At 33.1% G+C, this 25,224-nt stretch overlaps 1 protein-coding gene across 1 annotated transcript in view; it reads left to right on the forward strand.

The window, feature by feature from the left end:
* Positions 1-23,043, forward strand: part of LOC118179651 (hatching enzyme 1.2-like) — a 71,127-nt gene extending 48,084 nt beyond the window's left edge. The window contains exons 8-10 of the mRNA XM_085811618.1: positions 9,962-10,192; positions 19,138-19,248; positions 22,825-23,043. Of these exons, the coding sequence (XP_085667744.1) occupies positions 9,962-10,192; positions 19,138-19,248; positions 22,825-22,841 (359 nt within the window). The 3' untranslated portion in view covers positions 22,842-23,043. The remainder of the gene's footprint in view (positions 1-9,961; positions 10,193-19,137; positions 19,249-22,824) is intronic.
* The last annotated feature ends 2,181 nt before the right edge of the window (positions 23,044-25,224 follow it).

The raw sequence follows: 25,224 nt of genomic DNA on the forward strand, positions 1-25,224 counted from the left end.
TTAAGTATAAAACAGAATTTATCTTTATTTATTTTCTACAAATAGACTTCTCAGAGTAAAATGATATTTATCTGATATGGAGTTCCTATATTTGAAACCACCTCTCTCAATGATAAATAGCGGTTCGTCTAATTCAGGCAAAACTTTTTTTTTTGTTAAAAAAATAATAGATGAAAAAATTATAAAACCCTTTCCTCGTAAAGTTATTTGGTGCTATGGAGCATATCAAAATCTGTTGCATGAAATAACTGGTGTAGAATTTTATAATGGGTTGCCCTCAAATATCAATCGAATATCTGGTGCACTTATTATTATTGACGATCTTATGTCTGAATTAGGAAATGATTCTATACCATCCAAATTATTTACCAAAGGAAGCCATCACAGGAATTTGTCTGTTATTTGTATAGTACAAAATATGTTTCATAAGGGTAAAGAAATGAGAAATATTTCTCTAAAAGCTTCTTTATTGCGCTGTTTCAAAAATATAAGAGAGAAATTACAAGTTTACTATTTAGTAAGGCAAGATGTATCCAGGTGAAACGAATTTTTTTCAGGAAACGTTTTACGACGCAACTAGTTTACCTGATGGTTATCTTTTCATATATTTAAAGCCGGAAACAGAGGAACAAGTTCGCTTGCATACGGTGTATTATTTTCTCTGGTGATAAAAACTTCGCGCATGTTCCACGGAGATCAGTTTTGACTTGAAACATCATGATGCTTGCCGGTATTGATTTCGAAGGATTTCAACTCAGGCCAGAATGTTTCATTATTAAAGAATTAGCGTTTCAAGGTACTGGTAATTCCTACTTTGGATTCCTACTGGACATTTCTGCGTCCCAAGTCATGGGAAAAAGCTCAACACAAAGCAGAAAATCGTTTTTTCATGAGTGGAACGCAATATACTTGGAATGCTATGGAATTCTGGTGAATTTCCTAACGAAAACCTTCAAGCCATTCTACGTTATTTATTAGATCGCTATCATAGCGCATTTGTAAAAGGATATGAAAACTGTAAAGTTTTAGAACAAGTGGTCAAATCATGAAATTTTAAATCTGGATAACTTTTGTTGCCCCAAGGTGTATAATTTACTGGCAGATCCCTTTAAATGCAGATTTCATTCTCCAAATCACTCGCACTGTGCTTTATTCAAGGCAACTACTTTTTCAAAATTTATTTTAAATATATGCCAGTGACTTAAGATATATGATATTCTTCTCCGTCAATATGCCAACGTGTGCAGATCGACATTTAAATGAATTAGAGATATTATCTAAAAGTAAAAGGAAAGCAAATATTCTTCGAAACTATACAAATCCTGTAATTAAAGCTGTCCGTGAATACGTGACAAATGACTTAAAAAATCAAATTACTTTTATTTATATCAAAAGAAAGAAATAATAAGTCGAAAAACACCATCTTTATGCGGTACAAAATCTTAACTTAGAACAGTCATAAAAGACCTTTTAATTTATTACAAAAGTTTAACTGTTAGAGGACAAAATAGCCTCTTTTGAAGGAATAAAACTTTGCTTTAAAAAGTCCAAAATCACCCCAAGAAATATAATTTTACAATGTAAAACCCAATAGATTCCTATAAACATAAACTAGTCTTTAAAAGAAGAAAATTACCTTTTATTTATTAAAAGAATTTTATATTTAAAGGTAGAAAAACTCCTTTTTTGTCTGATGTGAAACTTTAATTTTAAAAGAGAAAAATTGCTTCTATATTTATGTTTAAAACTTAAGTTTCATAAAATATAAAATGACCTTACATTTTACTTGATAGCGTTGTGAAATTCATAGATATCAGGACGATCCTCTTTCTCTTAAACAAAGTTGTAACCAATATATATATTGGTTACATTTTAATTAAAAATTGTGGATTCCAAAATCTTGTTTAATATATATATATTGGTTACAACTTTGTTTAAGAGAAAGAGGATCGTCCTGACATCTATGAATTTCACAACGCTATCAAGTAAAATGTAAGGTCATTTTATATTTTATGAAATTTAAGTTTTAAACATAAATATAGAAGCAATTTTTCTCTTTTAAAATTAAAGTTTCACATCAGACAAAAAAGGAGTTTTTCTACCTTTAAATATAAAATTCTTTTAATAAATAAAAGGTAATTTTCTTCTTTTAAAGACTAGTTTATGTTTATAGGAATCTATTGGGTTTTACATTGTAAAATTATATTTCTTGGGGTGATTTTGGACTTTTTAAAGCAAAGTTTTATTCCTTCAAAAGAGGCTATTTTGTCCTCTAACAGTTAAACTTTTGTAATAAATTAAAAGGTCTTTTATGACTGTTCTAAGTTAAGATTTTGTACCGCATAAAGATGGTGTTTTTCGACTTATTATTTCTTTCTTTTGATATAAATAAAAGTAATTTGATTTTTTAAGTCATTTGTCACGTATTCACGGACAGCTTTAATTACAGGATTTGTATAGTTTCGAAGAATATTTGCTTTCCTTTTACTTTTAGATAATATCTCTAATTCATTTAAATGTCGATCTGCACACGTTGGCACATTGACGGAGAAGAATATCATATATCTTAAGTCACTGGCATATATTTAAAATAAATTTTGAAAAAGTAGTTGCCTTGAATAAAGCACAGTGCGAGTGATTTGGAGAATGAAATCTGCATTTAAAGGGATCTGCCAGTAAATTATACACCTTGGGGCAACAAAAGTTATCCAGATTTAAAATTTCATGATTTGACCACTTGTTCTAAAACTTTACAGTTTTCATATCCTTTTACAAATGCGCTATGATAGCGATCTAATAAATAACGTAGAATGGCTTGAAGGTTTTCGTTAGGAAATTCACCAGAATTCCATAGCATTCCAAGTATATTGCGTTCCACTCATGAAAAAACGATTTTCTGCTTTGTGTTGAGCTTTTTCCCATGACTTGGGACGCAGAAATGTCCAGTAGGAATCCAAAGTAGGAATTACCAGTACCTTGAAACGCTAATTCTTTAATAATGAAACATTCTGGCCTGAGTTGAAATCCTTCGAAATCAATACCGGCAAGCATCATGATGTTTCAAGTCAAAACTGATCTCCGTGGAACATGCGCGAAGTTTTTATCACCAGAGAAAATAATACACCGTATGCAAGCGAACTTGTTCCTCTGTTTCCGGCTTTAAATATATGAAAAGATAACCATCAGGTAAACTAGTTGTGTCGTAAAAAGTTTCCTGAAAAAAATTCGTTTCACCTGGATACATCTTGCCTTACTAAATAGTAAACTTGTAATTTCTCTCTTATATTTTTGAAACAGCGCAATAAAGAAGCTTTTAGAGAAATATTTCTCATTTCTTTACCCTTATGAAACATATTTTGTACTATACAAATAACAGACAAATTCCTGTGATGGCTTCCTTTGGTAAATAATTTGGATGGTATAGAATCATTTCCTAATTCAGACATAAGATCGTCAATAATAATAAGTGCACTAGATATTCGATTGATATTTGAGGGCAACCCATTATAAAATTCTACACCAGTTATTTCATGCAACAGATTTTGATATGCTCCATAGCACCAAATAACTTTACGAGGAAAGGGTTTTATAATTTTTTCATCTATTATTTTTTTAACAAAAAAAAAAGTTTTGCCTGAATTAGACGAACCGCTATTTATCATTGAGAGAGGTGGTTTCAAATATAGGAACTCCATATCAGATAAATATCATTTTACTCTGAGAAGTCTATTTGTAGAAAATAAATAAAGATAAATTCTGTTTTATACTTAACTAACAAATAAAAAATACAAACATATCGAAAAAAATTTATTTATTAAAAGGTAGTAGTATTTTTTTTATTAAATTTATACAGAAAATATGAATATTCATTCATTTTCTTCATTAGAAAACAAATTTCAATCTGAGAAAGATAATATGACTCCAGTATCTAATACATATTCAATGCCTATTCATGTAAAATATTTATATAAAACCTGAAACGTTATATACACAAGATAAATGGGGAATAAATATATTTGTGTACTTGTTGACAGTAAAATAGAAATTTTTCTCACATAAATATTATTAAATTAATGTTTATTGACTAAACTTATGCATAAAATCCGAATAAACATTTTTTTTTCCTTCATTGCACTACCAATTTCAAATGGAAAGCGATAATCGAATTGTTATGTTTAATAGATATTCAATATCTATTCAATTAAATAGTTATACATAACCAGAGACATTATATACACAAAATACATACATTTGCGCCCTTAATGACAATAATATGGACATTTTTCTCCCACAAATACATTTTAAAAAGTAATATTTCTTGATCAAACTCATACACAAACCGCGAATACTCATTTTTTTTTTTTTTTTTCCCCTCTTCATTAGAATAACAGGTTCAATTTGAGAAGGATAATCCGACTGTAGCGTTTAATAGATATTCACTTAGAATGTTTATAGATAATCTGAGACATTACATATAGACAAAAAAAATGGGAACTAAATACATTTGCGTACTTATTTACAATAAAATAGACATTTTTCTCTCATAAATTAGAGTAAATTGGAGTATTTAAAAAGTAATATTTCTTGATCAAATTTATACACCAAATGCGAATACTCACGTTCTTTTTCTCTTCATTAGAACACAATTTTTAAGTTTGAGAAGGTTAATCTGACTGTAATGTTTAATACATATTCAATGAATATTCTATCACAAATATTAGAGAGGGAAAAAAATAAATTATTACCTCACATGTTCAGTTGCTCAGGTGCTGAAATACTCGAGCGGCTGTAGAAGTGAATACTTTAGAAATTCGGTCTTCCTGGATTCTAAAACATGAATTTTTAAGTAATTTTTTTTATTGTCCAAATACCACTATATCTAATATATCCTAAGCATGGTAAAATGTAACTGTCCGAAGTCAAAAAGCAGCAAAGTTTATTTCGAGGACAAAACGGAGAAAGCGCGGGAAAATCGAAATATTTACAATAGGTGTGTTTTCTAAAGGTAGAAGCGAAATATACTCTCACTTGTTTACTGAACATTTTTACTACTGACACTCCCAAATACTTTGCAGCCCACCAGCGCCCGAGCGGTAAAGTCGCTGAACACTGGTAGGTCGGTCCGAGGTTCGAATCCCGCGAACGGGCTGGCTGCATGAGTGTTTTCTTGGTTTTTCCCATGTGAAACGTGTACAAGAGCCAGTTTCCCTTAGAAAGTTCTCCACGAAGGCATCCTTTCCCTTAGGAAGATAGCTTTACTGTCCTTTGCCATAATTAAATACACACCCAAATACTTTGCTCAGAAAAGTAGAGTCTAACTTGCTCTTGATATGAAATGTAATTTGGTAGTGGGAAAAATTTAAATGTATATACATTTCAATGCAATTTTGTGTCTAAAAATAAAATTAATATTCCTTTGCATGTAAATAGAGAATATTCGGGTATGCTCCCTTTTTTATGTTAAAAAAATGTGCCTTTGCGAATACGTTACAATCTGTTATTATACCTATTCAAATAACCTAATAATACATCGTATCAAAATTAATATTTTGATAATTTTTTTTTGTGTGTGATTAAGGTTAGTTTTTAAAAATAAAATAAAATTTACACAGGAAAAAAAATTTAATATCGTTATGAAGCATGTAAATTATGATTATTAAAGTAAATGGAAGAAACTTTCTGTGTGAAGATAAAAAGCAAATTTATTAATTAACACGGTATAATGATGTAACGCAAACTTTCGTTAAGACTATCTTGTTGTTTAAATTCAGTTAATTTACTGCAATTAAGTAAAATAATAACTAATGTCCCTTTCATCAACATTCGGACAAAACCGCTTTGACAAGACTCCCTCTGACCCTAGTAGAAGGTTGTAGGGGGGAAGAAGCAAAGCACTTGGAAGGGAAAGGGTGGGGTTGGGGGATGAGAAGGAGTGGGAGGGGTTGGGGGAAGAGGAGTGCTTGGGAGGCATGGAGGTAGGAAGTAAGACCTTTCCTACCTCCATGTTGGGAGGAGGAGGTGAGGGTGGAGAAATTGGGGAGTTGCGGAGCTTCTTTTATTCCACAATCGGCCTTTACCTACTACTGGCAGGCTTTTAGTGCCATTAAAGATTGGAATAATGTAGTAGCGCCATGCAGAACAGAATAATCTTGAATTGGCAGTAGCTTCGCAGAAAGAATTATCATCTGGGGAGAATGAATCCGGATAATTAGCTCAATCAAGTTGCACTTGAGTATGGGATCTGATTTCGTGTTTAAGTTCAGTTTTTCCTGGGAATTTCTATATCAACCATTAAATTCTAACAGCGTTTATCCGTTTAACTAGGTCAAGAACCATTGAGTTCTGTACTTGCCTCTGTCAACAACATACTTAATATCATTACTGACGGAATTATGAATTTCGGTGATAAGATTAATGATGAGAGTGTCTCATTTAGGTATTGAGTACTGAGGGAAAGCCCTAAACAACTGGATGTTGCTTAGGGCTTTTGATATTCCAAGTTGGTTTGTAATAAAGACCTTTTTGTGTGGTGTATTATAGCATGAGAAATCCAAATTAATGACCATAGTATTGTGATCTGACGACAATTCATTTAAGCTTTCCACGTGTGTGTATGAGCTGCTCCACCTATAAGAAGAAATCTATGACTGAAACTGAAGTATCGTTTTAACATATTGGTATCTGTGGAGTTGCCCTTCTAATTCCGGATGATATGGCAGATCACTGAATTATATTGGCTAGGTATCTGTTATTAGCTCAGATCCACTCTCGGTGATATACGTTAAAGTCTCCATCTAGAGACATTTGTTTTCTGAGTTGGAATAGTAAATATAAATCAGGTGCTACATTGTGTGCTCTTGTTCTGTGGAATTGCAAGCACAGTCAACTATGATTGGTCGAGAGTTGTGTAGTGTGATAGGTATAGTTAGACCTTCGGTTAAAATCTGTGCAATTGCTACGGGGTTAGGGAAATGGAATGCTTATTAAGACAATTAATCCACTTTCAGCGTGCCTTGTTGCTCTTACACGACCCAGACGATAAAAAATATAATTACAAGTACTATACATTAGGATCAAGCATATGTTTTTGGAGGAGAATTACCTCAGGGCGATATTCATCTAAAAACTTCCGTGATTCGTGAATTTTATGGAAGAGGTGATTTGCGTTTGATGTTACAATTTTAAAATTAAATCCAAATTTAATTATTTCTTATTAGCCCGTTAATCTCCCTGCAAACGAGGTTAAATTATATTAGCTTTCAGGAAAATAACATTATAGTTTTAATAGCATTTAATTTCCATGGGTGACTTTACTTAATTCAGCGCCAAAGGATATCTGAAATTCCGTTATTACTTTCGACAACTCAGAGATATCGGCAAAGCCATTAGAATTAATTTTCCCACTGTTATCCGTATTATTAACCTGTGCAGCAGTAGTAGTTTTTCTAGCCTGATCATACCCCATTTCCTTGGAATTTTTATTAGAGTTTGCCGTTTAAGCACAATTGAAACAAGGTTTGACGGTTTTTGAGATTTTTTTTCCGGGAGGGAATTTTGGACAACCACGGTACTTGCTGAATGACTTTTCGGGTCAGTTCGTGCATTTGGAATTTTCTGTATGTCCATTTTGATCACAATCAAAAAAATGTGTGTCTTTCCATTTGACCATCCATTTGTTCCATTCCGTTTGACATATCGTGACCAAAGTGACAACTCTTGGACAAGTAGTGTCCTTCCTGGCAGCTGAAAAACTGCGGGACTTGGTATTTGAAAACTTATTTCTCCACTTGGTAGAAAAAGTGATCGTCTGGTAAATTTCTTCAAACTTATTACACTCTTTTGCAAACAAAACGAAGTACCAAGGACTTTTGCGATCGTAACGAAATTTGGTATGTAAAAACATCTTGATCGAACATGCAAATGATCAAAGTTTCAAGGCAAATGAACGGGAATTTCGATCATAGCGAGCATTTCTAGTGCGTAATTCGCTAAGTATAAAACCAGTAATAGAGGCGAAAAATTTATCTTTTTTTGTTGCTCGCCATTGCAATTCCGTAAAGAAGCAACTAAAGATGCCATTACGACGATATCGAAGACTTTGTAGACAAGTAAACTACTTCCAATGTGGTCGCATTGTAGGCTTGCGTGAAGCTGGGTGGTCATACCGAGCAATAGGCCGCCACCTGCAGCGTACAGACACTGCTGTGCAAAGGTGTTAGCAATAATGCTTGCTACAAGGAAATTGTCGGCGAAATAAAGGTTCTGGAAGGCCAAGGAGCACAAATGCGAGGCAAGATAGGATAATTGTTCACCAGGCCCGAACCGCCCCAACGGTATCATTGTCGACTCTTCAGCGCACTACAGCCACGGCTATACTTCCCGTGGTATAGCCGTGGTATAGTCCACCAACTCACCGCGCTTGTCTGAGGCGGGGTTACCCTCACAGAGGCCTTTAAGACGTTTTCCTTTGACCTCACAACATCGAAGAAGTCGTCTGGAGTGGTGTCGCATACGATCATCATGGCTGCCATCAGACTGGAGTCGTATACTGTTTAACAATGAATCCCTCTTCACTCTTGAAGCAGATGACTACCGTGTTCGTGTCTGAAGAGGACGGGGCCAGCAGTCTCAATCAGCCTATGTCTTACAAAGGCATACAGCCATAACCCCTGGTGTGATGGTGTGTGGCGCTATTTCTTATGACAGCAGGTCATCTTTAGTCATCCTCCGTACATCTTAGCAGCTCAATGATATGTTGATACCATTCTGCGGCTGGTTGTTATTACCCTTCATGGCACGTCATCCTGGGGGCCATTTTCCAACAAAATAATGCCAGGTCACATACCGCTCGCATATCTCTGGACTGTCTCCGTGCGGTTGTTACTTTTCCTTGGCTAGCAAGGTCACCAGACCTTTCACCAATCGAGTATGCCTGGGGAATGGTAGGCCGCCTGATTCGGGCACCTCAAAATATCGCAGACCTGGAGCGACAACTGATGAATGCCTGTCAGAATGTGTCGCAGGATGACTTTAGAAACCTCTACCACTCCTTGCCTCGACGAATTCAAGCATGCATTGCCGCCAGGGGCGGTTCGGCCAACTACTAATTTGAACACTCAATGGGTGATTGTGAGCCGTGAAAAAGTACTATGACCTTGATTTTTTAATCATTTTATTATCTGTGTATGAGCTATTCAATTTCAACAAAAACAACCACTTCTTTCAAGGTGCTTCGATTCTTTTGCAAAAGCATGTATTTTTCATAAACTAGATCTAGAATGCCGGTGCCGGCGTGTCGGTCCTATTTTTTTTGTCAACCACACAACTTCGTGCGCGTCATACCCACAGTCAGCTGGGGCATAGTGAATATTTCCTGTATTCATATTATAAAGTAAACCTGTAAGATTTTAATCGGTTTCTGGTGATGCGGGTTAAATTCAAAATATTCAATTGAATCGTTTAGAAGAAATGCGCAAACTTGTTTTGGAGGTAGATAGCATTGACGCTATCCATTTTTGTACGTATTTCACACAGGCAAACAAATGGGAGGCTGCATAGCTGGTTTTCGAGGTTTTTCCTATGTGTGACATGAACTTGTGCCAATTGCCCTTGGAAAGTCCTCCAAGAAAGCATCTCTGCACTTGTCTACTTTGCCAATAATTTAACCGCTTAAATATTTTTATTAATTTTATTTATGAAATTAAGTAATATACTTGAAAATCAGCTGAATTTATGTAAAATACTTTTGTGTTTTACATTTTTGTTTCTATCCACACAAAATACAAGTGCAAGATGTTTTTGAAGTTAAAGATACAGTTTGTAATTACTTCGAGAAATAACATAATTATTTATATATGATATAAAATCTCAACTTCCCCTAACATATTCTTAAATTTTCACATTGATATAAAATTTAGATGATGCATAACTAAAACTGATCTTGAGAATTTTCTATCCATAGGTCAAACTCACAATTTTGCTAAATATACCGATGGAAGATTGCACCATTTAGGTGAACGATATGATTATGATTCGATTATGCATTATGGAGCATACGATTTCACACGATTCCACAATCGTCCTACTATACTTCCAAAGCAACGCAACGTCTTCATTGGCCAACGCCTAGGATTCAGCCGAACAGACGTGAGAAAGATCAACAAGTTGTATCAATGCAATACATATCCAGTTGGTATGTTAAATTTCTTTTCAATTTCTTGATCTTAAAAAATTTCTAAAAATCAAAAAATTTCTTGATTTAAAAAAATTCTAAGTTTTTAAAATATGCTTCAAAGTGAAAAAGAAAAAAAAATACCTTCCTATTCTTATCATTACCATATAGGTTGAGCTAAAAATTCACTACCCATTGAATAATAACTAAGCTCACTACAAAATTACTTTTCAAGCTGTTTTTCAATGTATCAACCGGGATTACATCAACTGGTTATCAGACACAAATGAAAGATACTTATAATATCAAGGCTAAAAATAAGATCCGAAATAAGCAGACTTTTAAGCTCATTTAAAACATAAGAAAATATTACAGTAGAACATCGTTATATATGTATAGTAGGCTCCGCTTAATGCGATCACGTTTGTCCAAGGCTATTTTGATAGCATTAGCCAAATTGGTACTTATGTATTATCTCAACCACCTTAATAGAAGTCGCATTTTTATTGTATCATTTATTAATAAATTATGTATTTTCCATTGAGATTTAGACCTAAGGATGTCTACTCAGTTTTAACTATCAAATGCCCATACAGTTACATATTTTGGTATATATATATATATAAAAAATGCAAATTCAATTTATAAAAAAATGCAGATTCAAATTCAATCAAAATTTTATTTTTATGTCTGATGATCCTTATGTCAAATACTATTCTTATTTCAAATGTTATTCTTATTCTTACCCATTCAGCAACTCACATCTACTTGAAATGCCTCACTGATAGATTATTTTGTAGGTCTTTTGGCCTGTTTATCGACGTTCCACATTTCTGTCGCGATAACCATTTTTCTGGTTGCAAGGAAAACATGAAAAAGCAGTTCTGAATTTAAGGTGATATTTGTTAATTCTTTTACTTCCTTAATGTTGCAGATGCCAAAAATACTTTCAGAATATTAGGATTTCTTCTGAAATTATTACTAGGGTAAGATTCTGAAGGTTATTTCACACTACGCTACTTCTGTTCGATGAATAATGAATAATTCGATTTAAACAACGATTCTCAACATATTTTTATACGAAAGGAGCTTAAAATTTCGGAAGCAAATATCTTCCGAAAAACCGTGAAAGCTCAATTTTCATCGTAGTACTTATCTGGAATAGAATCTCACTAGATGGTTGCATCAATAATCTTCTCCACGAAAACTTTTGCAGCTGGTTATAGAGTCATTAGATGATATCCCATACTTCAAGTATAAGTCTTAAAAGATATATCAGTTTCTTTTTTTAATGTGTGATAAAGACTAATCGAATCTCTGGTGAATAAATACCTTGAAAGCAAGGATATAATTCCATAACTACCATACTTGACAGATTTATATCTTAGTGAACATGTGAGGGATATTTTAGAAGCACGAGTTAGCAGTACGCTTGTTCCTTCCTCAAAACCTTCAGGAACTCATGTCTGCCTTTCTGGAAAAACGAATAGTTTAATTATCAATTTAATAATTTCAAGCGGAAACATTTCTTGCCTTTCATGGAAGACTGTAGTGATTACACATTACACTGTTTTTATTCAAAGTAACATAGGTGCTATATATATATATATTTAATTTAAAAAAAAACTTTGTTGTCACGGCGTTTAGTTTGAAAAAAATAGGGGGGGTGGCAAATTATGGTGTAATACTTTAAACAGATTTTTACTGTGTTATTTCAGAACCTTTGAAAGTTTATTAGAACTTCAAAATGTTTGTATATCATAAATAATGGTGAATATTAAAATTATCTTTAAATTTTGTACTCCAGTGTGTTTCATGTGCCACTAATTATTCCATAAAGTTTTTTCTTCCCTTTATTTCTTGTTAGCTTTATGTGGCAATTGTAACTTTGCATGGTTTTTGAACACTGAGGGGCTAATGATCAAAGAAATTAATTTTGCAACTTCGTATGAGTCAGCACGCCATAAACTGGTACACAATTCTGTGTTTCATCTCGTCTTCTTTTGATGAATTTCTTTGCATTCAGAACTCGTCTGGAGACTGAATAGTATGCTTGTTCTTAAACTTTTATTGTCAGCATTTAAAAATTATACTATTTTTATTTTTTTAATTCAAATACTGATTGCTAATACAGGATACGCGAAAATAGGTGGTTACCACCAGCAAATTGGTATGTGAAACCAGCAAATGTATTTCCAAGACGGGAGCTAAGTTTCTGAGCTAAGGAATAAGGACAGATTCAATACGGGCTTAAAAATTCCCTTTAAAAGTATTGGAAATGGCTGATTTAAGATCAATTTGTCTTACTTCACTATTTCAGTTAAGCGGGATTTAACTGTATTACTTAAACAGCCGCTTCAGCAGCATATAAGGAAGCTAATTACCATTTCAGAGAAAACGTTTTCATCAACGAAATATATATATATGTTTGGCATTTCATGTTTTATATTTTTGTTTCTATCTTTGCATATTATTATTGTAGTACTGGGGTTGCGAATGCATGTAGGGAAAAGGTATGGACATTTGAGAGTCACTAAAATGTTGTTTTACAGTAAAGATTTGATTCGAATATAGCAGTTTTTGACTCTCAAATGATTCAGAGGAACGAAACATGTATTCGGAAATCATTAATCAACTTGGTTTAATGCTTCAAAACACTTTTCCCTTGACAAGTTCTGTTTGAAGCGTTAAACAAAGAAGATGAATACATATTTTTTGTTTTTGTTCTATATTGTTTTATTTTCAGTTTTCTAATTTTACATGAACTCCTTTTGGGTTGCGACTTTTATTAAGGAAGAATTGGTGAGAGCCTTCATAGGGAAGAAATTATAAGCTAGATAGTCCCAACTTTTCCTTTTAATTTTATTATATATATATATAATTTATTTACTAAAGAAATATTGATTATATTATCTCTTAAGATTAATTTTAGTAGAATTATCTAAAAAGAGTGAATCCATAGTTAGTAAGTTGAATTCCGAAAATTGTTTTAAACTAACTTGAATGTAAATTGTTAAAAATGTTTAACGGGGACTTGAATTAAATCATGAATAACAAAATTTCAATTGTAAAAAGAAATTAAATTAAAAGCAAATAATTAAATTATACAATTTACATTCAAGTTATTTTAAAACAATTTTCGGAATTAAACTTACAAACTATGGATTCACTCTTTTTAGATAATTCTACTAAAATTAATCTTAGGAGATAATATGATCAATATTTCTTTAGTAAATAAATTATTATTAACTTACTTTGCAGCTATTGTGCAAGTAGTAGACTAACTCGATTTCGCACTAAGTGAATTTAAGAACATACAACATTATATATATATAATTTATTTACTAAAGAATATTGATTTTACAATTGAAGTTTTGTTATTCATGATTTAATTCAAGTCCCCGTTAAACATTTTTAACATTTTTTGAAATTGAACTTAATAAATATGGATTCACTCTTTTAAGATAATTCTACTAAAATTAATCTTGGGAGATATTATAATCAATATTCTTTAGTAAATAAATTATTATTAACTTACTTTGCAGCAATTGCGAAAGTAGTAGAATAACTCGATTTCGCACTAAGTGAATTTAAGATCATACAACATATATATATATATATATATATATATATATATATATATATATATAATAATTTATTTCCTAAACAGTATTGATTAATTGATTATATTATCTCCTAAGTTTAATTAAAGTAGAATTATTTTAAAAGTGTGCATCCATACTGGTAAGTTATATTTTGAAAGATGTCTTGAAGTAATTTGAAAGCAAAATGTTAATAATGTTTTAACGGGGACTGGAGTTAAATCATCACGAAGAATAATATTACAATTGTAAAAGTAAAAATTAAAACATGTAATTATTGTCATTGATCGGAAATTAGTTGACTTTTCAAGGGGAACACACCAACTCCCGTTCAATGATCAATAATTGATAAAAATACGTAAATATGAAAGTGTTTCGTCTTTACTCGAGTTATAAGTTAAAGCCAAACCGGCAATTCTAGTCAGGCCAAATATTTCCGCGAATAGTTGTTACTCAAAGAACTTATTCTCATGAAGCATTTTAGTCAATTCAATTTGGAGTAAAGATCAATTACTGTAGAGAAATCCTGTAAAACTCGAGTAATCTCCCCGGCACTATCATCTTTATGTATATGAGTACTATATTATTTGTAGAAATTAAACATTGGAAATTGTCATTATGAAATCGAAATCAAAGTAAAGTTGAAATAAACATAGAAGATTATAAAAAAGATAAATAATGCAAACTTTGTAAAAACAAATCAAAGAGAACATAAAAATAATATAAAAATAATAAGAACTCCACAAAATACATCCCTCAAGAATTCCAAGTCCCACCCACTACCATAAATTTCTTCACCCAAGTCTTACCGACTGATATAATTCAAAGCCCCTACTGCCGCTAAGAATTTTCGGACACCCTACACTTCTGAGTCAGACACGAAGAGAACACATTGCCAACTCCCCCACTAGAAAGAATGTAAGTTACTTAATACCTTTCTGGCCTTTATATCTTCATGTACATTCACTGATCTTATTTATATTATTTTCTATTTTATTTTTATATTATTTTTATGTTCTCTTTGATTTGTTTTTACAAAGTTTGCATTATTTATCTTTTTTATAATCTTCTATGTTTATTTCAACTTTACTTTGATTTCGATTTCATAATGACAATTTCCAATGTTTAATTTCTACAAATAATATAGTACTCAAATACATAAAGATGATAGTGTCGGGGACGATTACTCGAGTTTTACAGGATTTCTCTACAGTAATTGATCTTTACTCCAAATTGAATTGACTAAAATGCTTCATGAGAATAAGTTCTTTGAGTAACAACTATTCGCGGAAATATTTGGCCTGACTAGAATTGCCGGTTTGGCTTTAACTTATAACTCGAGTAAAGACGAAACACTTTCATATTTACGTATTTTTATCAATTATTGATCATTGAACGGGAGTTGGTTTGTTCCCCTTGAAAAGTCAACTAATTTCCGATAAATGACAATAATTACATGTTTTAATTTTTACTTTTACAATTGTAATATTATTCTTCGTGATGATTTAACTCCAGTCCCCGTTAAAACATTATTAACATTTTGCTTTCAAATTACTTCAAGACATCTTTCAAAATATAACTTACCAGTATGGATGCACACTTTTAAAATAATTCTACTTTAATTAAACTTAGGAGATAATATAATCAATTAATCAATACTGTTTAGGAAATAAATTATTATTAACTAACTTTGCAGCAATTGCGCAAGTAATAATAACTTGTATTCGCACTAAATGGATTTAAGTTCATACAACATATATATATATATATATATATATATATTCCACCAACATGTTATAACCGGAGATCTCAATATCATTGAAGACTTAGAATTGCGAGCCCTTTTACAACTTGGCACCAAATTTCGTCCTACTTTCAGTATCAATAAACACTTTTGTCTCAAACAATTCAATTAAGATCTAGATAAATTTATCATGTTAGTTAGTAATAAATCCAATTTACCTACTACTACTTTTCTTGAATGGAAAACTGCACTAATTAAAGAATTTCAACATTTAATTTTCAAGACGCCTTCTTTCAACTCTTTACACAACAAGAAGCAACTCTATGATTTTATTAAAAAGCAACAAGATAACTTTATCATTACAAAAATTGACAAAGCCAGCAACAATTTTAGTGTTATATGAAAAAAGTTTTACTTCAACCTTCTGCATAAAGAATTAAATAGCAATTGTACTTACCAAAAAATAACTGCCAGCACTAAAATTCTTCTCAATAAATTTAACGCACTACATAAAAGACTCAAGATACACCCCCGGAAATATAATAACAGATTTGCAAATCTCTATGCGCTACCAAAATTTCATAAGTCTCCTATTAAATTCAGGTTCATTGCCAATAGTACCAAAAGTTATCTTAAAGAAATAGATTATCTTTTTGCAAAAAAAAACTTCGTTTAATACGTGACTTAATTAATAACTATGATTTTAAGGATCTACATTGCAACTGGATGATTTCAAGTAACGAGCTAGTTATGAAGACTAGCTCGACCATATACAACGAGCTAGACCATATACAATACTACGATTTCGAAAACCTCTATACTACCTTACCACTTGAAGAAATATATACAAGCTTACTTGCTCTACCGGATATAATTCCACAAATTTCGACAATAATAAATACCGAAAAATGGCAACTTTTTCTTTCAAGCATGCTTTTCAATAATTTTATTCAATTTAACAATAGCATCTTTAGACAAATTCAAGGAATTTCAATGGGAGGTAATTTTTCCAGTGCTGTATGTGAATTATTCCTTTTTACAAAAGAATTGACCTTTGTCCGTTCACTAAGTAAAGAAGAACATTAATTTTACCAACACATCTATCGTTACATTGATGATATCATTGCCTTTAACAACCACAACAAAATAGAAGCTGCTAATATCTACCCAACTTGCTTAACTAAATAATACAAATACGGTGCAAAATAATGTAGTCTACCTTGACTTAAATATTATTGATTACAATTTTATAAAAGTTTACGACAAGAGAAGAGAATTCATTTTTTCTACACTAAAGTTAACCAACTGGAATTCTAATATTTCCAAAAGAATCATCATTAACACAATTTTTTTCACAGCTACTTAGAATAAAAAGAATATGTAATACTACAGAACACTTTCAAGAAGAAATACTTTACTTCGTAACAATTTTGAAAAATAACCTAATTCCTCATAAAATAACTAAAAATACCTTAAAAAAAGCTGGCATTAGCCTTACCAATTTTTAGATAATTTATTTTGGATAATGAAATTTTATACTTAAAGCCCAATGGGACGATATAAAGTGGATGGCTGATTCAGATAATCTAATGTAAAAATGTACAGATAATTCTCGTCACTACGTTTTCTTTCCTCCAAAGATTTTTTCACAATACTTTAATACTATTGTTTTAATAGTTTTGAATTACTTAGATGGCCAAAATTCTACTTTTATTAACAAATCGGACCTTTTCATTTTTCATTGTAGCTTGATCGCCCTCTAGCTTGAAGAACGACGACTTTTATTAACAAATGACTTTTTTCCATTTCACTCTTACTTTCGTGGCCATAATGAATAATCTTAGCTGAATTAGCCATTTTCACATTTTGAAGCTGTTTTGTTCTTCTAACAACTTGACTGACGCCATTTTGAATTCTTTCCATGTCTTTTCGAGTCTCTCAAACCCTCTTTAGCAAAGGGCGGAGATAAGAGTTCCCGCCAAAGTTACAATCTAATCGCATTGGGCGGTACGGAATGGCATTGTTTCACCCGCCTACGTCACACGACGAGAGGGATGGCTTGGTAGGACACTTAGGGGATTACACCCCTTTTCAAATATGTTTCGCGATCCAGAGGTCGGCACTGCCACAGGTCTCTTTTTTACGTTTTTTATGCCTTTTGTGTTTCTTAAAATCTTTTTCTTGGTCCAAGCAAGACCCACAGCGTTTGTTTTCATTAGTATTTAATTTCATTTTAATTTGATTTCAGTACCATAATCTTTATAAAGGTTTTATTCTTCTTTAAGCTAGCAGGACCAGCCCGTACGTTATTGTAATTTTTGACTAATAACAGACCGCTATTTATTTTGATTTTAATTTGTTTTGCTCGGAGTTGCATTTACTTTTTCTTACACCTTAATGTGTTTTTCTGCGGACGCGTCGGGAAATTGGAACAGAGAATTGAAGCTCCAAAAGATTTTTTCGGGACAATTCATATTATTTAAAAAAAAAATTTCCGTCAAACAAGAGCTTCAATTGTCTGTTTCGGCGAAACGCGTAATGGTGTTTGGCCTGGTTCGACATTCAACTATTTTTCCTTTGAAAAGCCTGGTTGGATGTCCAATTGGGCTAATTTACCATTTTCCACTTTGTAATTTTTGTAATTTTGCAATTTATGTTTTAATTATAATTTTTGCAATTTATGTTTTAATTATTTTTAAATCTTGTTTTAACTTGTTCCGTCGATCTGTTTTTATATGTATTAACTTTTCACATATCACAACGATCAGATTAGTTTACTTGTGCATTCACATGTTTTCCAACATTGATTTTAACAGTTTTTTTCGCGTGTAAGCTGTTTTTTCACTTTTCCATGTTAATATTTTTTAAAAATTACTTCTATGTTAATATTTTAAAAATACTGCATTGAACTATTTTATGGAGCTACAGCTCCTGGTAACTTTTCAGCAAGCTCTCTACAATATTTCTTCCTTTTATTTCAAATTTTTGCAGCATTTTGCGCAAAAAATTTTGAAGATCAAATAGGTCTTACGTCACATTACTTGTTAGCTTTTCAATTTCTATTTCGATTTTATGTTTGTTAAAAAATATATATATTTATTTTCCTTAATTTTGCAGCACAATGCGCAAAATTTTGACCTAAATTGGTCTTTTTTCATTTGCTTTTACAACCTTATAATAATAAATAATATATAATAAAATTAAAAGGAAAAGGCTATTGGTAAAATCTTGTCGAAAATAGCCAAGGAATTCAATAATGCTTGCCTGTTTTTTTTACGTTAAATAAACGATCGCTTCAGTTTATATTTGAAAATGCCAAGTGACGAAAAGGCATTTATCTCATTTACAACAAGAAACGTTAAGCCATATTTGTAGGAGGATTATAAGAATTATAAGGTGTTTTATAAGATTACTGGATGCGTTAACACCACTAGTAGTAATTTCAGTATCAGTTAGATTACTGATTCTGTTTTATTATTTATGTATCGTATATTCCCAATATTATTCCTGTAATAAAAAAGAAGAGATAATGCATTTTTAATAATTACGGAGGTTAAAATATTTTGCCATTATATTTATTTATTAATGTAGAAAACTAAAATTATTCTTTTTATTGATAGAAACTTGCGTCGATTCTAACAGCCAATGTAGAGGTTGGGCTGAGCGTGGAGAATGTGAGAAAAATCCAACATGGATGCTAACCAACTGCAGGAAATCGTGTAATCAGTGCAGTAAGATCATTTTTCTACTCTGAATATGAATTTTACAAAGAATTTGAAGCAGTATTTAAAATGTTTTTTTACAACTAATATGAATTAGCTATTCGAGATTAATTTAAATGACAAACAAATCAGCAAGCAAACAAATAAAATTAATGAGTAAATAAACTTGCTCAAATAACAAAACTTGCAAAATTTTGAAGAAAAAATTTCCAAGACATCCATCTATCTGTAGATGATGATAATAATAATATATGCATTATACACAAAAAATTATACAACTGTTGTAATACACACACACACACCATCACAAAAAAAAAAAAAAAAAAAAAAAAAAAAAAAAAAAAAAAACTTTGAGGCTTTAGATTTCAGAATACTGCACGCAGAGCCAGGGCTCGTCTGAAAAGATGACATTGTGCCACTCCGGTATCCAACTTTGTCATTCGGCGCACCAGAGTTACTGTCCCTATCTATGCTGCATCGTCAAGGAAAGACGAAGTAACGGTCACTGTGCTGATAGTCCACGCGACTGCAAACGTCGATGCACCGTACGAGCGGATACTGGACGTGCTCCAAACATACCTATTTCCTGACTAATGGCCCGTGATGTGGTCGTACGGGTTCACAGGGATGACCTCACAATATGTCTGTCCTCTCGTTTTTCATGGAAGAGCGCTGAGATCCTACATGCCGTTCAGTATGACCCTCAGCAACCCATTGATTCCATATTCGCATGACAGTGGTTGGATGTCGTCCAGTGTGACGGGCGGTATTACGGAACGATAATCCGCACTCTTGATAGGCAAGGATCCTACCTCTACCGAATCCAAACACTCGCTAATAAACATTTCTTCCTCTTATTCGAGGCATAACACGACATTCTGAGCAAACCTTGACCTTACAAAGCGTTTTCCGAATGAGAAATCCACTACACAGCTTTTCTTTTATGCAGTGCTTCAGATGTCATTTCTCCATCCTGAGTCGTCTAAATGCGTCGAAATACTAATCATTTGCATATCACAACCCCTTCTTCGTTTCCTGTGATTTTCACGTTTGTCAGATTACTCCTTCCTGGTGTTGCAATCTTAATGACCAGCAGTATATAATAATTTATTTACTAAATAATATTGATTATATTATCTCCTAAGATTAATTATAGTAGAATTATCTGAAAAGAGTGAATCCATACTTAGTAAGTTCTATTTCGAAAGATGTTTTTAAGTAACTTGAATGTAAATTGTTATTAATTAATTTGAATGTAAATTGTTATATGTAAATTGTTATTAATTTAAGATCATACAACATATATATATACCTACCCCACTTACTCGGCCTTTATTTTCGCAATCGTTGGTCGTAGTTATATACACTCATGTCCATAAATTAAGGATAATTCGGAGTCACGCGGAAATCGAACTCTAAAATAAATATATCACCTGTAAAATCACTACACACATCTTCAAGAATCATATGCAAATTTCAGGAAGTAACCAGATGACACAGATGGTACGTCACAATGACGAGAGTGTAAGAGAGTGATATATAAGGAATACAGGCAAAGAAGTAAAATTGTTCGCAGGCGCTTTATAAGCATTTCAGTGCAATAACCGAATAGTTATGACACAAAGGACGCATTTGGATGATTTTTTACGTGGTAGAATTATCGACCGTCTGGAATGTGGGCGTACCCAACTGGAAGTATCAGATGAACTTGGAATTGCCCAGAGTGTCATCTCCAGGCTTTGGCAACGATTCCAAGATGGTGGTAATGTGAGTAGACGTTACAGCACAGGTCTCCCCAGAGTTACAACGCCGAACGAGAACCGGTATTTGGCCATTACTGCCAAAAGAAGCAGGCGGAGCACAGCCTCAGACCTGCCTCGTCAGCTCTCTTCAGCCACTGGTAGGACAATTTCAAGGCACACCGTGTACAGACGCTTAGGGCAGATTGGTCTATATGCTCGTAGACCTGTCAGATGCGTTCCACTTACTGCAACTCACTGTCGCCTGCGGTTAGCCTGGAGTAGAGAGCATGCATTGTGGACACCGCAACAGTGGGCTTGTGTGATGTTTTCCGACGAGTCCAGGTTTAGCTTGCTGTCTGATTCTCGCCGGACTTTCATATGGAGAGCTCCAGGTACCCGTTACCACCAAGAAAACATCATTGAACGACACCGTTACGGTGGTGCAGTAGTGCTTGTTTGAGGTGGAATTATTCTGGGTTCCAGAACTGACCTGCATGTTCAAATTGGAACCATGACAAGCCAAATCTATCGGGACGTCATTCTGGAACAACAGGTACGTTTGTTTCGGGGCACCATGGACGTACGATTTGTGTTTATGAATGACAACGCCTGTCCTCACCTTGCAAACATCGTAAGCGAATGCTTTCAGTCGGAGGATATCACCCGTATGGACCGGCCAGCATTCTCACCGGACTTGAATCCAGTAGAGCACGTGTAGGACATGTTTGGCCGACGAGTTGCAGCCCGTCAACCTCCTCCTACATGTCTAACAGAACTTCGGAGAGCATTGCTTTTTGAGTGGTGTAATATTCCCCAAGATCAGATCGATAATTTGATACTCAGAATGCCTAGGCGTTGTACGGACTGTATTGCATCGTCTGGGAGACATACAATGTATTAACAATCATACCAACCATGTAATATTGTTTTTTTGTAAATAGGAGTTTTTTAGAATTTGCTCCAGGGAGAAAAAATCGCTAATTCTTTTAATAATATCACACATATAGCATCTTTTTTTGCTCTTTACCTTTTGTTTAATAAATAAGCTTTTCAAATAAGTCAAATTTGTTTTGCTTCTAACTCTTCCTTGACCTGATTTTGCATTATCCTTAATTTATGGACATGAGTGTACTTTCAGAAGTGTTTTAAATAACGAAAAGTTTCATGCTTGGGCAATGTAAAATTTTTTTAAAAAATTTAGAAAAATAACTTTTAATGCAGTCTCCCGGTTCCAATACTTATATTTAGGAACGTTTTATACTCTTTATGAAAAAAATAAAAATACAAGAAGTTTGTTTCCCGTACGACAAAAATTGAACGGGGTCTTTCAAAATTTGCAGTTTTTGATGTCATTTTCCTCTTGCCTTGAGCGACTGGTTAATTAAAAGTTAGAATATCTCGAGGAAATAAGTTTAAATGCAGTGCAGCCAGAAAAAAAGTGTATAATTAAATAATTTGTAAAAGGAAGTCACGTGGTGTCCACATCGGATTTTAGGTCAGGATTTGAAAGATAAGGAAGCTGCAAATGTTCAAGTTTTTAACCTTTATTTGAGTTATGGGATACAAGATTTTAATATCCCATCCCTCTAAATTACTAACAAATAAAACTGTTTACTAACTAATATTAATTGAGTATAATTGTTTAACTTACAAGAAAAAGAAAAATCCAGTTAATTTAAATACACTTATGAACTATAATTTTAGATACTCCAGATATATAAAGTTCTACTGCATGGTGTATTCCTTACTAAACTTACAGATTTTAATAGATGGTATCATTTATTGAATAATATTTTGAAATATAAATTAATTACAACGACATCATGAGTGTATTTACTTCCAGGAAGAACGTTAACCTAAGAAACCAAACAAGTTCATTGTGAAGATATTTCAAGTTTATTTGCTGTACTGCTCAGTAAACTATTCATTCAGTCATCAGTTTTTCTTTCATAACTGTATATTAAAGTATCATCTGAATTAATTTTGATAATATTGCTTATGAATATTTTATATGTACTATTTGAATTACTTTTTAATAATAAATAAATTTTTCTAAGATACATATGGAATTAAATTTGTTGTCGTCTTACAAGTCAAAAACACAGACCGAATAAAAAATCGCAACATAATTTAGATTAGGCCTGCCCAATCCAGAAGACTTTTTTAGTCGCTTTGGAAATGCCTTTTATTCCGGCGACTTGTTCAAGATTTCTGTACAAAAGACTTACTTATTTTTACTACTTTAATTTCTTTACTACATTTTTTTAGATAGAGTAATCAGGATTACTTTTTTCGAATTTACTCAAACTATATACACATACATGTACACACATTTTTTTTTTAGGTAAAAATTTAAAATAGAATACGTTATTATACTAGTTTTTATTATTATTCATAAATTCACAATAGAACAGTTAAACATGTATAACTGTACATAAACAATTATAAAGATAATAATCAGCAAAACAATCGAATAATATTGTTGCGTGCGTATGGATACGCAATAGATTGAATGCACACAGAAACGATGGTATAGCTTGATAAATTTATTTAACAAAAAGGAACACTTTACAGTTCTGGAACTTTCCACAAAAATACATGCACAGCCCATTTAAAAAGGCGACGCTTCTATAGAGATCTCCGAACTCAGGCTGAACTAAACAACAACTGAGAAATTGATGCTCAACAAAACAGGGTCATTCCATAATTATCCTAAAAAACTGGAAGCGAGGTACAGAACAAAGATACGAACAATATTCACATTAGAAACCCAGGTCGCAATCTATTTATTTAGTCATAAATACAACTTAAAATACGTTTACGATAAGAAAACTTTAAAATAAGACTGAGATCACATAACATCTCGTATGAATTGCTTCATATGAAGAAGAGTGCCCGCAGAACCTTTCATCACTCATTTGAAAATGGTAGGGTACGAACTGCGAAAAATTTGATCGAAAATCCCCGTCTCCCCCTTTTTTTCTAATCCACGAACTGCGGGACGTTTCCTGTCCCCCATTTCTTTCCATGAAGATTGGGTGGTACAAAATGTCGTTTATCGCTATTAATGGGACATTCTATTGAGACTGCAAGCCTTTATTTTCGTTTATCAATATTGTAAAAATTGTGCATGTAAAACAAATATTAATTTAAAATCTGGCGTGTGCTAAAAAATAAATTTCTTTTAGACTCATTTTAAAGTTTTATGATGCTTAAAGGAATGATGAGCCAGATCTTTTTTATTCTCTGTAAGAATTAAAAACTTTCCAAGTTGTAGATTTTAGTCGCTGATATACACTAACTACCAATAAGTATTTGGACACCTGTAATAGGAAAAAAAAAAAAAAAAAAAAAAAAAAAAACTAACTTTATTCAAAATCAATAGTTGGTAGAGCCTCCACGAGAGGTAATTACAGCGTGGACCCTCCGGGGCATACTTTCCACAAGTCTTTGTATGGCAGCTAGTGGTATTTTCTTCCACTCGGCTTGGAGAAGACATAGAAGTTCCTTCACCGATTTTGCACGGGTAGTGCACCCCTGAATTCGGCGATGCAACTCGTCCCAGAGGTTTTCGATAGGGTTCAGGTCTGGACTCTGGGCAGGCCAGTCCATTCGATGAACTCCATTGGCACCATACCAAGCCTTGGTTAAACGTCGAAACATGACAACTGGCATTGTCGTCCTGAAAGTAACAGGGGTCCAACCCGTAAAACTGCCACAACGTAGGAAGCACATTGTCATCCAAAATAGTGCAGCAGGCATCGGAGTTGAGCTTACCATGAATGGGGACCAAGGGTCTTAGCCCATACCAGGAGAAACACTCCCAGACCATAATTCCACCTCCGCCGAACTTGACTGTTGGCACAATGCATTCTGGCAGGAGACGTTCTCCAGGTAGACGCCAGACCCAGACCCTGCCATCCGAACGGTAAAGGGTGAACCTTGATTCGTCACTCCAAAGAACCCATTTCCACCGATCTACGGTCCAATTTCGATGTGCTTTGCACCACATTAACCGAGCAGCGCGGTTGGACTTTGTGATCAAAGGCTTATGGGCAGCAGCACGACCATGAAAACCAAGCAGATGTGCTTCCTTATGGATGGTATTCATTGAAACAATACTCCCGGATGCCTGTTGAAACTCCTCGCGGATGAGGGCCATCACCTGGGTGCGGTTCTTCCGAATTTCTCTGGCCAGCACTCGTCAGTCTCTATCTCCCAGTTTCGTTAGTCTGCCGACTCA

This window comes from Stegodyphus dumicola, chromosome 1 (assembly GCF_044657685.1).
Source record: "Stegodyphus dumicola isolate Sdum_Otavi_A_Nest chromosome 1, ASM4465768v1".
Lineage (NCBI taxonomy): Eukaryota > Metazoa > Arthropoda > Arachnida > Araneae > Eresidae > Stegodyphus > Stegodyphus dumicola.